Raw genomic sequence first — 15,435 nt, forward strand, 5'->3', positions numbered from 1 at the left:
TCATAGGTGACTGGAGTTGACCTTGACTCCTTCTTTTCTGTGGACAGAGAGGATGAAGCCATCAGGTATATGCTCACTTGTTTTCTTCTTTTTGTTTTTGCAAATTTAGCAAAATATTGAGACATCAAATGTACTGCCAAAACCAGAAGGCTGAAATGTTGTGTAGGAATGATGAGAGGAACAGAATTTGAAGGATGAGGATTTGTTTTTACACTCATGTTGAAGTCAGTGTGAATGAATGCCAGCTTTATAAACAGAATAATTTAAACATTTTTTTTCCCCCACTGGCATTGATAAATCTGTTTTTCAGTGTTTTTCTTAGTCTGGGCAGTGGTTTGCATTTTGATTGTACAGTGCCATCTAGTGTCTGCTCAGGTAAAGCTGTGAAGAGATTGCTGAGGAATAATACTGCCAAGAGCAGAGGTTGCAAGGTCAGATGGTTCACACCTGCAAAAAGGCTGCTTTATGGAAGGTCACGTAAGCTTAAGCCTCATCCTAAACCTGATCCCTTTGTACCTCGAGATGGGACAACGGGAGAAAAATGTTCCTTGTGTGGGAGTGTGGTAGGATGTGCTGTAAGCCCTGTGAGGAGGATGGCTTTTGTGTATAGCCAGCTACAAATCGGGCACTTGGAAAATTTTCAGTTTGTTTGCACTTTAATTACTTTAAGATCTTTTTATACACTTTTTTTTTTCTGAATACTGTAACTTTTATGCAAAGGAAACTTCATTTTTTTTGTTGTTGTTTCTTGATTTCGGTAGGGTAAGATAAACATGTAATCAGTGTCTTTTTTCCTGTGCTTCTTTTCAGCTTGATCACATACTATCCCCCCCACCTATGCCTTTTCGAAAATCCAGCAATCCCGAGGTCTCTTCTGGCCCTGGAAAACCTTTTAAATTTAAGAGGCAACTGAGTGAAGATGGGAGACAGCTCAGAAGAGGAAGCCTTGGAGGAGCTCTGACTGGTGAGTTTGGGGTGTGGACATAGTCACCTGGAGGTTTAGCAGCTCTAGACCTGATGGCACCTCGACCCTGGGGTCGGCCTTGGGGCCAGACTCTTGGTGGGAGGTGTGTGTCCCACCTGGACATACATAAAGTCTCTTCCATGTGTGCTAACCAGTAGCCAGTGGGGTGAGATCATACTGGAAGCTCTCTTTTTGGGGTGCTAATAGGTGGCTGAGCATATACTGGAAATGACCTAGTTCTTGAAATTTTCGGGGGTTATGGCATTTATCTGGCAGACTGGCAGTTTAAGGGTTGTTTGAAATGTACTTACATGCATTCATCCATGGGATCTCCCATACATCTTGTTTCCTCAAGGAGCTCTAGTACACAGATGGTCCTTTTAGACTTGATTTCATTAAAGGAAAAGCAATATGGCCTCATTTATCTGGCTGAGCACTCCCAGGGGTGGAGGAGCACTGCCAGTTAGCCCTAGCTACGGACCATGTCTTCTCTTCTGTGAAGACATGCCATGGTAGCAGGTAGCCAGGACTCATGAGGAAGGCTCGTACCCTCCCTGCCCTGGTGTCTGTGTAAGCTGCAGTGAAAGATTTCAGATGCCAAAGCTGTGACTGGGTCCTGGGAGCTGCATGGCTGCAGCATTCGCTGAAGAGTGCTTGTCATTGAATGTATGAGAGAAATGAGTGTGAAAATATAGGGACAAGTTATCTGGGCCTTGCTTTGTGTATTTGAGGATAAAGAATTTTAAAACTCACTAGAATTTGCCACTCAAATGTATTCCTGAAATGCATTGTGATAGGGACAATAGACTTTAAAGAGCTAAAGAGCTTCCCAGAATTGATGAATACTGGACCCAGCATCTATCTTGTTTTGTCCAAGTTATGTTGGTTGATACCAAAATCAGGTGAAATTCAAAGCAGAGAAAGCTGAATTGTCATTTACTTGCAATATGACTGTCCCGGCTCTAAATTGTGTATGATGATCAAGAGTGTTTTTGGGGTTACAAAATGGCAGATAGAGCTGACTCTTCCTCAGCGAGCTTCTGAGAAGTGCATTTAAGGTACTTCCTTTTCGAATTTCTTTTCTACCCCTATACTTCTTCTTACGCTGGAAGACACTCCAAACAGTTAATGTAATACTATTTATTGTGGTATTTTGAAGAAAGGGAAAAGCCTGCTGTGCTACAGCAGCTGGGAGATAGTAGTGAGAAGCAGCCCTGCAGCCCCCAGGTGAGTGCAGCAGGAGGGCAGGAGGTGCTCCAGGCAGGCAGCAGCAGTTCCCCTGCGGCCTGTGCAGGGAGAGGCCCCTGGTGGAGCAGGCTGTCCCCCTGCAGCCCATGGGTCCCACACGGAGCAGATCTCCACGCTGCAGCCCCCCCGTGGAGGAGCCCCCGCTGGAGCAGGTGGATGTGGCCTGGAGGAGGCTGCGGCCCATGGAGAGCCCCCACAGGAGCAGGCCCTGTGCCGGAGCTGCAGCCCGTGGAGAGGAGCCCCCGCAGGGGCAGGGGCATGGGCACAGAGTGACGATGAAGGAGTGGCGGAGACGAAGTGCTATAGACTGACTGCAGCCCCCATTTTTTGTTTCCCTGTACCACTCAGGGGGTGGAGGTGGAAGAGGGTGGATGGGGAGAAGGTGTCTTTAATTTGTTGTTTTTTTTTTTTTCTCACTGCTCTAGTCTGGCAGTGATAGGCAATAAATGATATTAATCTCCCTATGCTGAGTCTGTTTTGCCTATGATGATAGTAGTTGAGTGATCTCCCCGTCCTTATCTCAGCCCTTGAGCCCTTTCATTGTATTTTCTCCCCCTTTCCCTCAGCTGCCCAGCAAGGTAAAACCACCACAGAGGGCCAAGCTAGTTTTTTTTCACTGACAATAAAAACTTCAATCACACTGTTATTTCTGCAGAAGTTTTTTTTTGACTTTAAAATAGAGCAGTGGTATTTAAAAATGGAGATTTCCTGCAGTTAAACCCTTCAGCTAAAAAGAAGGCAGCGTAATCGAAAACAAATGAAGCAAACATGCTCTGCTGCTATAGTCCCTGGTCTTTATCTCTGTGCTTGAATTATTGCTTGAGGCCTTTATAAAAGGAAGTGGATATAATTTTTGTCTGCTTGCAATATGTTGTGCAGGGTTTCATGTCAGGATTTGGGAATATAGCGTGCAGTGGTGTTAAACTGCTTTATTACTAATGCACTTTCAATGAACCTGAATACCTTAAGTTCTTAGAATTATACAATAGTTAAAATATCTTACCAGCTTTCACAACACTGATTGAATTAATCAAAGTCATTCTGATGACAGAAGGTCATTAGTATTCTTTCATGATCTTTGTTCAAAAAAAAAAAGATTTAAAGAAACTGCTGCAGATACAGAGATACATGCCCTAAAATGTTTCAAATGTTTTCAAATGCCCAGCAAAACTTGCCCAGCAAAAAGTGTTACTTTGGACCTGTATTTACTCGCCTACATACTTAAGCTTTTGGATGTTTTTTGTAGCTTCCTTAATGCTTAAGAGTGGGTTACTATTATGGTTTTGAAACCACAAGTATCACGATATCACAGAATCATAGAATTCCTGATTTGGAAGAGATCCAAGAGTCCTTGCATTAAAGCGAGTAACTTTATTGACTTGTCCTTGGTTTGGGTCAGTTTCTGCGCCTGTATATCCCCTCCTTAATTTCTTAGAGACTTTGCATTTATAGGAAGATACATGTGTTCCATAAAGAAAGAAAGAAAAAGAATGTCTCACAAAGGCTATCGCCCTGGAAAATGGTTCAGAATGGTATTTTTCAAATAGTTTAAAGTACAGTCCCTGTATCACTCAAAAATGTTACCTTTGTTAAACTTTGAGGAATACATTAAGTGGGAGTAAGTAAAGCAAGAGGGAAAATTACAAGCTCAAAAGTTTGCAGAATATGCCTTCACAGTGAGCAACAAGCACCAGTTAATGTTAGGAAAGCTGTAAACTGATCAGTGTGTTACTTTAGCTTTCCCTCCTGTGTTAAAAGTACAAAATTATTGAGCCATAGAGCATAAGTAGTATTAATGATAAAAAAAAAAAGAAAATAAAAATTTGATTTCTTTATATAAGACAGGATATTTCAAATCCTGCAGGGCTGACTACTAATAGAGGTAAATAAGTATTTTTTTCATCTCTGGGAATAGGTTCCAATTAAGTGAGTTTGCTAGGCTTTACAGGAGGGAGTAATACCATGCACGACATCTAAGAAGAAGAAAAAGTCTGCGTTGTTGCAATATATTGAGTGGATTTACAAAACCTGAAGGAATTCAGTTACTGAGAACCTATTGCTATGAATAAGCTGAAGTAAATTACAAAACTATTTATATAAGATTACAAGAAAAACTAGAATGACATACAAGGTTTTTCCAATGGAAATCAACACAAGAGAAAAAGGTTGTAAATTTGGATGAGAGTGAGGATAGAGACTGAACTTACATTCAGTGCAGCTCAATTGCACTGTGTTAAGCAATCTAGCAGCCACATGTTTTCAGAGTTAAAGAAAATTAAATCCATGTTTTTTGAGGCTAAAACTACTGTTGCTTCCTGTTGAAAATTGCTAGGGAACCACTGACATTAAATAAAGTTTGGCCAATAAAAGAAATGAATACTGCTTCCTGGAGATACCAGGCTATTACATTTTGGAAAAGTCGCTCCAGTCTAATTGTTGTGACAGTATTGCCTTACTTAATCTTCATCCCTAAGGAAGGAAAGAAGGAAGACTTTTGGGGAGAGATGAATTTTGAATGAAAAAACTTTACTGGATGTGGCCTGATATTAGTCTAGCAAATCTACTTTAATAGCACTTATTGCGAAGTGCTAGCATTATTGCTTAATAGATAGAAAAGGTGAAAAATATTTCATAGTTGGGTTAGGTTGCTAAACAGGAGTGTTAAAAAAACATGAGTTAAAACAACTTTGTGGTAGAAGCATTTTGTACTGGTTAACTTGGAAGCAATTTATGACCAGTTTCTCTTCTAATTTAAAAGGTCGTGTTTCCAAAGGGTTAAAGAGTTTGGATGGTAGAACTGCCTGTGGTTTCGCTGGATTCCTGGTCCCTTGCAGGACACCTGAGTGCAGTCACTGGGCGCTTCTTGTACAGTTAACATTTGCTTTCTTCCCCCCTCTGTTGCTTCTGCCTCTGAAGTGTTCCCTTTCCACCTTCCCTTCATGCCAGTGTTCCTGTAACCGTGCTGGCTACATCTTCTACCTGGAGGTAGACTGGAGCTGGGAAGTTCTGCTTACACCACAGATGGCATCAAACACAACCCTTGCGCAGTCCATGCAACTGCTGGATAAGCCCTGTTGCAGAGCTGAGCTGGAGCTACTCACCTGATGGCAGTCTCTCAGACACAGAGGGAAGAGGTCTGTACTTTTGACCAGTGCTGCCGCCACTGGCCAGGCTGAGGGCAAAGCCTGGTCAGATGAGGGCAGGTCTGTTCTTCTCCAGACAGTCAGCTCCTGCGTGTGTTTCTGGGTGTAAATGCCTCTCCCCCCTCTCCCTTTATATTGCCTTTTAATGGATTCCAAACAAGGTGCAGGCTGGGGCTTTGGGATTTTGTTTCTGATCAGGAGAAAAGATGTTTAATTAAAAAGCTGCTTTTCTGCAGTGGCTGATTTTCTTGATCTCTGCAAACTTCAGAGGGTTGTCTACAGACAGAGGGTTTTTGTTTGAAATTGTCTGCAGATTTATTTTGCTTTGTTCAGAGATGCTTAAACAGAATTCATAGCAGAAAGTAATGTGAAAGGCTGAGAAATGGTATGAGCTTTCACTGTGGAGGGGTTTAACCTGGGAAACCACTCGGACAAGCAAATCAAATTGTCTTTGCTTTCATATCCCGTTGCTGCTCCTTAGCTCACACCACAGTGTGCGGTGTGCTCTGTTCAGTCTGCTCAGCTGCTCTGGTACAACACTTGGAGATGGCTGTTTGCCTCTCTTCTGAACTGTATGAATATGTACTGCTGATGAGAGTTTGCATTTTGCAGGATGCTGTAGCTAGTTCAGTTGTCCTATGCTGCACAGTTAGATGTATTTAAAAAAAAAAAAAAGGCACGCACAAAAGCAAAACCCACTAAACTTTGTTACCTATAGTTTGCACTTCTTATCTTGCCTTCTGTTATCTCATTGATAACTGCCTAGAAACAGACTTCCTGCTGAGCTAATTGTCTCTAATTGTGGTAGAGCCGTTATCTCGCTAACCTTAAATTGATCTTACACAAACACTAGTGAGATAATGCATACAGTTTTTGTTTTACAGCATTTTTAATCCAAAGATCCTACATCACTTTAATAAAGTTAACTCTGGTTAACTTTCTGGGCTGCTGGAGAGCTAAAACCATAAATAAATAAATAAATAAATCTTGGGATGTATGTGTTTTTTATTGTTTATTGTTCCTCCTTTGATTAGCTTCCCACCTCTAAGTCATTAGAGGTGGGAATTAGTCATTGCAATTCCCATATAAATAATCTGTGGTTGACTTGAAGTAAATTCAGAGATTCTCAGTCTGGTTTTCACATTAGAGATTCATCACTCTACTTAGAGTGATTAGCAGAAAGATAAACAGCGTTATGGGCCATGAAGAACAAGCTGTTCAGTTATCTAAGGGTTGGCATGTGCTGTCAGGACTTGTAGGCTGTCCCCCTGCGTGTAGGAGAGCAGTTGGCAGTGGCAGAAATTTGGAGTTCTCGCTAATCCTGTATTGCGTGACATTTTTCATTAATATTGCTGATATGCAGATTAGCTCATTAAACCTTAATGTCTAAAGCTTGATACAACTTGGTGGCTGGGGAGAGTGGAGTGTAAAATCACCGGAGTGTGCTCTGAAACCTCTTTGGCAGTGCTACCTTCCCATTCCCTACAACGGTTTTTCGGTTTTTTGTAACTAGGATGTAATTGCTTTAGTGACAAGCATTTTAAAAAGATTGTTCTTATCACTGACGGTCGATAGAAGTAGATAAGAGGAAGTGTTCCTTATTTCCTCTGTACTATCTCAGAATTGTTTACTGACTTCCAGTTAGGGGCCTAATTAATTATCCGAGTGCCCCTGTGTGAGAAGCCCAGTGACTTCATAGCTGTCTCTGGGGATACAGCTCCAGGGACCTTGTTGACGCGTCTCCAGTTCCAGAACCTCACCGCAGCGGGATGTGGGGGAAGGATGGCGGCCTGTGCCGATGCTCTGTCAGGCATCCCTTTCTGCAGGAAATTTTCCCTCCTAGGCTTTCTTCCCCCCACACATCAGACCAGAAGTACGTTTCATAACAGTTTTCGTTGTCATGATGTGTGGTGGGACTGGACCTGGTTGGTTTGGGGAGTTTTCTCAGCTGAGGGTGCTGCTGCCTGGTGATGGGGCAAAAGGAGGGAGGCTCCACATCCGGGTGAACTACACACCACCGTGGGGAGTGGGGAGGCACAAACCATCTCATCCAGCGTCGCTGCCTGCACAGAGCATGTCCCGGAGTCTTCTCAGTGCCTCCCTCTAATGCTTCCGTAAAGTGTGTTACCACATGTTAAATGTTTTCCAGAATTAGTAGGAAGAGATATAAGCAATATATTCCATGATTACATACCTGAGAAAATTGCTTTTTTAAGCAGGCGGTATAAGACTGTCTTCTACTGATGAAACAAATATATTCTGCTATGAAATATATATTTTCAAATGATTCTTGGTGCAGTAGTGTTTGAGATGCCATTAGGTTATGTTTGTCATTGTCAGTTACTTTTGTCACTTAAGGCTTCAGTCAGTGTGTATAGTTTGGTTGATATTGCTTCCCTGTATGCTAGGGGATAATTTCCATATTCTTTGACATGTGGATTCTGCATCATGTAATAGTCTGAGATGAGAGCAGGAGATATTGCATTCCTGTCTCGTTATTTTGCCTTTAACTCCCCGATTGCAGCTTAATCGGGTTTATATCATCAGAACATCAGAAGCTGATTGTTGTTGAGATCAAAGCAAACTGCAGCAGTAGAGTGCCTAATTAGCGGATGAACTTGGGAGTTCCTTGTTTTGAAGGGTGAAGAAGTAGAATTTAGCCATTTTTGGTATGCTTTATGAAAGCAGCTTGAAATTCGGTTAAACAGTCGCTTGTACAGTGGAAAAATAAAACATGGAGACAAACAAGAATATGCATAGTAAATTTCTGAGGTTTAAGTTGTAGTGCTGAGAAATACTGCAATAGCTGTTGAATTAGCTGGCTCAAGTACACTTAGCAGTGTAAGTATAGAAGCACATATGAAGGAACTTGCCTGGACTTGGTTAAATGCTTTGGTTTGATCAGCTGATTAACTAAACCTGAGCATTGTAATGCTACAGTCTTGTTGCTGGTACCTGAGCTCGTTAGTGCAAAACTGTCTCTGCAGTGTTTATAAATAAGTTATAATTGCACATCAAAATTGCATTACTCATGCTCCTAGAGGCTTAAGTCTTCCCGTTTCACCTACGTGCACTCTCACGAGAGGGCTTGATGCTGTGGAGCCAATGGACTCACTGCTAGTGAAGGGAAATTGTCCTTGCTTGCTCCAAGACAGATGATTTAACATGAATTGATTGTACAACTGAGAAACACATGAGAAGAGCAAAAAGCAGCTTTTATGTGTAATCTTTGGAATGGTGGTCAAATGTTTGAATTGGAAAGTTTATTGTTATTTCCCATTGAAAACAGTAAGGGGCTTTTTATTAGGAAACTTCTTTCCCTGTTAGAAAAATTACTGTAAGCACATAGTTACAGATCGGCTCTTGAATTTTGTGGCATAGCAAGGTACACCTGAAACAGAACAAGGGGAAATGGTAGGGATTATTTATAATGTAGAGGGGTGCCACGTGCCACTTTATGCTTGTAGTGGTAGGACAAGGGGTAATGGTTTTAAGTTGTAAGAGGGTAGATTTACATCATTTGCAGTTTCTGGCCATTTTCTTCATGTATAATGGAATAATTTTGTTCAGATCTTATAATATCTATGAAGCAGGTAGCAAAAGCAAATACTGAGATGAAGAAGAGTTGGGAGCCAAGAAAAGAAAATTGACAGATGGCTGAAGTCATTGTTCATGTAGTCATTGAACTGAGCACTGGTGAACGTAGATGTATTCTACACGCAGCTTGGTTGTGAGCTTGTTCAGAGTCGTTCAGTGTTGTTTGGTGTTCAGAGTTGCAGATAAGAACTACCTCTGAGCTTTTGCTTTGCAGGATTCCTGTTTTTGCAAAATCGACTTTATATCAGAAGGTACAATAAAACTACCTCATTGTCACTTAGATGTGGTCCAGTTTAATGCACTTCCAGTAGCATTACATGTTCAGTGTGAACTTTAAACATTGATTTTCCAAGACTGTTTTTTTTCCCTGTTATTAGAATTTCAGAACTGGACCTTATTTTTTTTCTAGAATAGGAGTGAATTAGAGAAAAGAGTGAAGGGGAAGCAGGGAGTTGTGTGTCAGGGCTTTGTTGTAGAATGGACCAGCAACCTGTAAGTTTTGAAGGTGTATGCTGGTACTGTGGGAAAAGGGTTCTATTTGTTGATAAGATAAAGAAAAGGAAGCAACAGTACGTGCCTGTCTCTGAGCTCACTGATTAAATACCTTCAGCTGTTTGTTTTGCTGAGTTGTATTTCTGTATGGTTGGGAGGAAGGGAAATAGAGTTGTAAATGATAACTTCAGGCTGTATAGTTTCTTAGTATGATATCAGTGGCACTGGCTGACTAACACTGCTTTTAAGGTAGATATTTTTGGCATGGAAAACTTAAAAACAGAACAAAAACCTCCAACCTTTAAAATGTTCTATTGCTGTCACAGTGCTTCAAAAGTGGTTTGTAAATAAATGGTCAAAATAAAAATATAATTACACCGAGTATGTGTTAGCAGAAGAATTTTGAGTAATCTTTTAAATAAGTTTCTGTATTGTCATTTAAGTGTTTTTCAGCTATTGAAATGGGACAAGAGAAGTTTCTTGCAAGCTTGAAATGATTGAGTGTTTCTGAAAGGAAGGATAATTGTATGTGATTTGTATATTTCTTTATTGGTAACACTCATAAACAATCTTTATTGTTTTTGATAGATTGGATACAGATCTAAACCTGCATTCTACTAGTTTCCAATCTGAAACTTGATGTGCCCTTTTCCAAAGTTACAATGTGTGTCTTAGTTTTGCCTTTGTGGGCCAAATTTATTTCATTCATGACCAAATACCACTTCCTCAGCTAATTTTAGAAACTGAAACCAAGATAGAGAATTTTAAGGGGATTCCGCAGTGCATCAAAAAGTGTAAAATTTGTAATTAGTTTTTAATAGGATTTCTTGCAAGGGTTCTTGTACAGTAACATTTCTTTTGTTTCCATCCCCTGTTCTTTAGCTTTCCATTTACCACTTACTACTAGTGGGAATTATATCCTTTAATTCCCCATGCACTGGTGTGAGAGTAGACCCTAAAATTTACAGCCTTTGCATCATTTCCTACAGCAGGGCAGCCTGGAAGAGTTAAATTTGCAGTAATAAAGCAGAGTGCCCTAAGCTGACAGTAAGTTGCAAAGGTAGGAGGCTCTTCCCCTTCTCCCGGGGCAGTTTCTGAAGTCATGTGCAGGCTTTGTGGCCATGGCTGCTCTGCGAGGTGCTGTGGGCTGCCAGGCGTAGAGGTGGCTGGGGGCTGGCTTTGGTCTTTCAACCACTGTCAGTGATACCTGACGGGAACTTCCCCTTGTTTGGTGGGGAGGAAAGGGAGAGGAGTAGGAAGAGGGAGAAGTACCCAACTGTTTCCTTGCAGAGCACTTCTATCACCCACAGCTGTCTGCAGTAGGATCCAGTTTCGGCTTCCACTGTGCCTTGTTTCTTTTGCTCTTTCTCAGATAGCTTGCACTTACGAGTTTCCCCAAGGATTGGTGTAGAGTGAGCAAACCACCTGAAACCATGCTTGGTGAATCTGTCTGTACCACAGAGGTCACTTGAGATAGAATCAGCTGTTTTTGACCTCAAAGTAGTGAGAGGAACCTACCTTTCTGAATTGTTTTTAAATAATCTGCAGGTCATAAATATCTCCAACTGATTTATCAAAACAAGTAAAATAAGTATTTCTTGGCCTTTGCCCTGAAGATTGCAGGATGGCTAGAGCCTAGTTTGTAGAAATGCATTGATGCTGGCCTAATTTGTCTGTGATACCTTATAATCAGGTGCACAGTTTCTGCTCTTCTGCTGTGGGCTAATCCAGATGTTTGAATTGTTTAAAAGTGCTTACTTGTTCTTCATTTAAAACTGTGTAAATGAGGACTGCTTTTAATACTTTGATTTGAAATTGTCTGTTAAAATCTGCCAAGATGCTTCCTCTGTGTTTATCCTTATATTTTGATTAATTGCCTAACAATTTTCAACAGTGCAATCCGCACTGCGCTAAGAATTTTTGTAAAAGCAAAAACTTATTTGGATGCCAGAAGTTTTTCTCCATCATAGGTAACTGCTAAAATATCAGACTGCTGAAGACTTGAAACATGTAATTTCTAACTTAAAAATGAAACTACAAGGTTTATAGGTTTAATCCTATTAAATTAAAATGAAATTACAAGTTTTAATCTTTTAGTCATTCTCAGTCATTCTGTTGGGATGTGGATTTCAGAGGAGGAGAGAGTGAAGGAGAATGATACCTTAGCAATAGGAAAGATTTCTGTAATTAGAATAAAGCAAAGCTCACCTTCTGTGACAGATCTTTGCAGAAGTGTATGTGTTTTTTCAGTCTCTTTTGGCCTTAAACAGTAAAAAATAGAAGAAGCGTGCACACACTGGACACAACAGAAGCAAGAAATAATAAAGATTTCCTTTGGGCATTCTGCAAACATCCATTATATAGGAAGCAAGACCTGTGATAGGCAAGTTCAAGGGGAAGGTTACGCTTTGATCTGCAGTGATGTATTCTCTGTGTCCACCAACTATTATGTAATACCATTAAATAATGCTAAATTATTGCCATTACATAATCAACTTAAGTCACCTTCCATTGAAGAGCATTTTGATAAATGTGCTGGACTAATGAGGATTGTATTCAGATGTGGGAAGAGATGACATTGGAACAAAGTGGTGTGACTTCAGGCTATTTTAATGTCTTCATGCACGGAAAGGATATCAGAGATGCCAGCAAAGCCACTTTAAAGGACATGGTAGGAAGTCACAGGCCATTTTCGGACTGAATGGGACAGCAGTAGGTGAACCTCTATTAGCAGATGACTCATCTGTATCAATAACTAATAAAAGTAATGATAAAATTACAACCCGTGTGGCAATGGTCTGCAATGGAGATTAGCCTGGACTCTGACACTTTCTCTGCTGTATGTATGCCAAAATGCTGAATTACAGTGGCAGGGATGAGATGTAGTTGAGGTCCCCCATGAGTCAATTCACTCAGAAAAGAAAGCTGCTTGGAGCTTTGCACTTGAAGGCAGAAATGAATGCAGTGTGAAAATCAATAATGCATTTCAGCTCAAGTTTTGTGTGTAATACTGATACTTAAATCACTTACTGGTGAGAGGGTGTCGCTGTGTAAATTCAAGGGGTTATTAAAGAACACAGCAGAATTGTAAAAAGGAAAAAGGCATACAATTATTAATGGAACTGTAGCAGAACATATAGGAGTAGTATGGGGACAAGAAACAAGACTGGATAGTCTGAAAATGAGGCGACTGAAATTTTTTAATGGGGAGGAATTGAGGGAGAATTTCTGGCTAATTCATTGCAAAGACTTTTTTTGTGTAGTGGCTTAATGTGGTGGCTCCCTAACCCCTCAGAGTGGACTGAGGTTTGGAAGAAATATTTTTCTATAAGAAATCATGGTGTTCTATTTGTTTTTGGAAATGAAACAACAAACAAACAAAAAAACCTCATTACAGTCATTTAAAGAAGCATAGTATTTAAAGTACAGTTGTCATTTTCTGGGTATTTTGTTGTAGCTGGCTTTCTTGTCGGTAACTGCTGTTCTCCTGGTTGTGTTTCTCTGCAGAAAGCTTAATGCTATTGCTTTATTAGACATTTATGTTACCATCATCTTGTATAAGCCATAGATATTTTACTTATATAGAAGGCACATTTAATATATGCCATTTCTGTGTTTAGAAGCATCTGTGGATGTACTATATAAGGACAAACTAGATTTCTGGATAGTCTGCTACACTTGCCTTAATTTCAGTATGTTGTGAAATCTTCTGTGCCCTCATGGGTCCTGTTTGGGGGTAAGGATGGGAGGAGAGATCGTTCCAGCGTCGCGCATGCTTACACGTTTGCTGGTGATTCTAGTCATCTTCAGTGTCTACTTACAGTGTCTACTTAACTGTTCTGCAGGCCCCCCAACATTATTTTAAATCTTTCTAGAGGTTAACCAGGCAAGAAAAATAATAAAGATGAAATGAATTCTTACGTTGTGGACACTGGCTGTGATGCTGAGTTAATCTGCTCTGCTTTTTTTGTCAGCCGGGAAAACCTTGCAGTTGAAGAAAGGGCTTAGTAAACACTTTGTTGTTGTGAACAGAAGGCTTGCCTGCTCTCCCTATTCTATATTAAAATATCATAGACTTTTTCAGGTGTTTGATCAAGGTAAAAACTGAATAAAATACAGACGCTTGTAAAAGACAAAAGATAAAGGCGACTATGAAGATGTTCCATGTCAGCACAGCCCGGCGCATGGCAATGAACAGAGTGCTCCACTCTGGGTGACTAGCATGAATGAGAATCACGATATTTTCTGTGTTTTTTGGTCTGCCTCCCATTTACAAGAAGAGGTACGAGCATTAATAATAGCACTTATTTCTTGTATGCCTTTCTGCTTTCAGACTTCATTGATCTGTTAAACCCCTTTGCTTCAGGATCCAAACTGAAAAAAAGCTAGGTTAATTTGTGAACAAAATCCAAGTAATTGCCTTCTTTTTTTTTTTTTTTTTGTTTGGGAAGCTCAGTGAGATTCATCTAAAAAGAAAATTAGTGCAGCCTGGGAAAGGTCTTGTGTCTAACAATGGATTTCTCAAAAAGTTTAAAACCCCTACTATAAAGTGCCTTGGTTAACCAGAGAGTGCTTCCCTTTCCCAATTTTAGAACAAACTTTGTCATTAAAACGCTTTTTACTTTACATTCTTCTTTGTTCTTCAGATTAAAATTTTGGAGCATTCTTGCAGAGTTTAATTCCTGTGTTTTTATCTGAGAGGTTTGTGTAGTCTGGAATTCAGCAGTAGAAAATATCCGGTTTTAGCCTGAGAACCTCATTTTAACATTGACTTTTGGGAGAGGAATCAAAAAAAAAAAAAAAACCACAAACAAAAAAAAGTAAGCAAAATGTATAAACCTCTTTCATTGTGTAAAGTACTAAAGATACCTGTTTAAATGCAGAGTATGTATAACTTGTTTTTTTCTACTCACTTTTTTTCATCCTTCCCCCCCGAATGAGAAGGAATTAACCTTCTGAGGTTATAACTTACACCTCTCACTGGCACATTCCAGGATGAACATCCATGGAATATCAAAGATATGGATTAAGCTTTCTTTATGGAAGCCTTTTAGTTGAGGATGGTGGAAGGACATGAAAAAGAAACCTGAATTCTGGAGAATGTTTTCCTGGGTGACTTGGCAAAACTCTGCATCTTTGTCCTACATTTTTCTTCCAGTCTTGGGCAAGTTGTTAGAAATTGGGTGAAAACTGTCTACAGGCTCAACTTTACCAGTGTACCAGTGAACAATAATGTGCTTGTTTGGCTGAGAAGTGTTAAGAGGACTATCTGGTGTTGTTGCTTGGGAACTCTACAGATCCCAGTAAAGTCGGTTTCCACAGACCTCAACAATCCTGTGGATCTGTGTTTAAAAATAAGGTTGTGAAGCTAAGGACTTTGATTTCTGGGCAAACACGTGCCCACTCACCAGTGCACAAATCCTCTGTCAAAAGTCATGCATGTACCCCATAGTTCTCTGAGGAGGCCAATGCTAATGTAGCAATGGCATTTCAAGAAACAGGTGCTTACTATCTGTGGCTTTGAAGATGACTTTCATTTCAGCTGTTCAATCAAAATCTTGCATCATGTTTTTGAACATAGATTTGTTTAAAAAAAAAATCTGAATTGTCCCTGCATCAGCTTGTTGATTTTTCTAAGAGAAGTCGGTTGCTTGAGTGGTGTGATTGCCCCACTTGCCCCACTTTTACATTTTTCAGATGTAACGAAGAATTTACACATTTAAGACAACTCTATATAGTCTGTTACCCTGTTTGATAGTGGTGGCTGAATGTAAGCAGAAAGGGAACGGTATCATTACGCACTTGTCATAGAATCACAGAACGGCTTGGGTTGGAAGGGACCTTAAAGATCACCAGCCTGTTCGAGCCCCCTGCCATGGGCAGGGACACCTCCCACCAGACCAGGCTGCCCAAAGCCCCATCCAGCCTGGCCTTGAGCACCTCCAGAGATGGGGCATCCACAGCTTCTCTGGGCAACCTGTGCCAGTGCCT

The 15,435-nt window shown here is 40.5% G+C and overlaps 1 protein-coding gene across 4 annotated transcripts in view; it reads left to right on the forward strand.

The window, feature by feature from the left end:
- Window positions 1-15,435, forward strand: part of MAST4 (microtubule associated serine/threonine kinase family member 4) — a 296,749-nt gene that overhangs the window by 61,473 nt on the left and 219,841 nt on the right. For all 4 annotated transcript variants that reach the window (XM_040540215.1, XM_040540216.1, XM_040540217.1 and 1 more), the window contains exon 2: window positions 811-964. In XM_040540215.1, the coding sequence (XP_040396149.1) occupies window positions 811-964 (154 nt within the window). The remainder of the gene's footprint in view (window positions 1-810; window positions 965-15,435) is intronic.

This window comes from Cygnus olor, chromosome Z (assembly GCF_009769625.2).
Source record: "Cygnus olor isolate bCygOlo1 chromosome Z, bCygOlo1.pri.v2, whole genome shotgun sequence".
NCBI lineage: Eukaryota > Metazoa > Chordata > Aves > Anseriformes > Anatidae > Cygnus > Cygnus olor.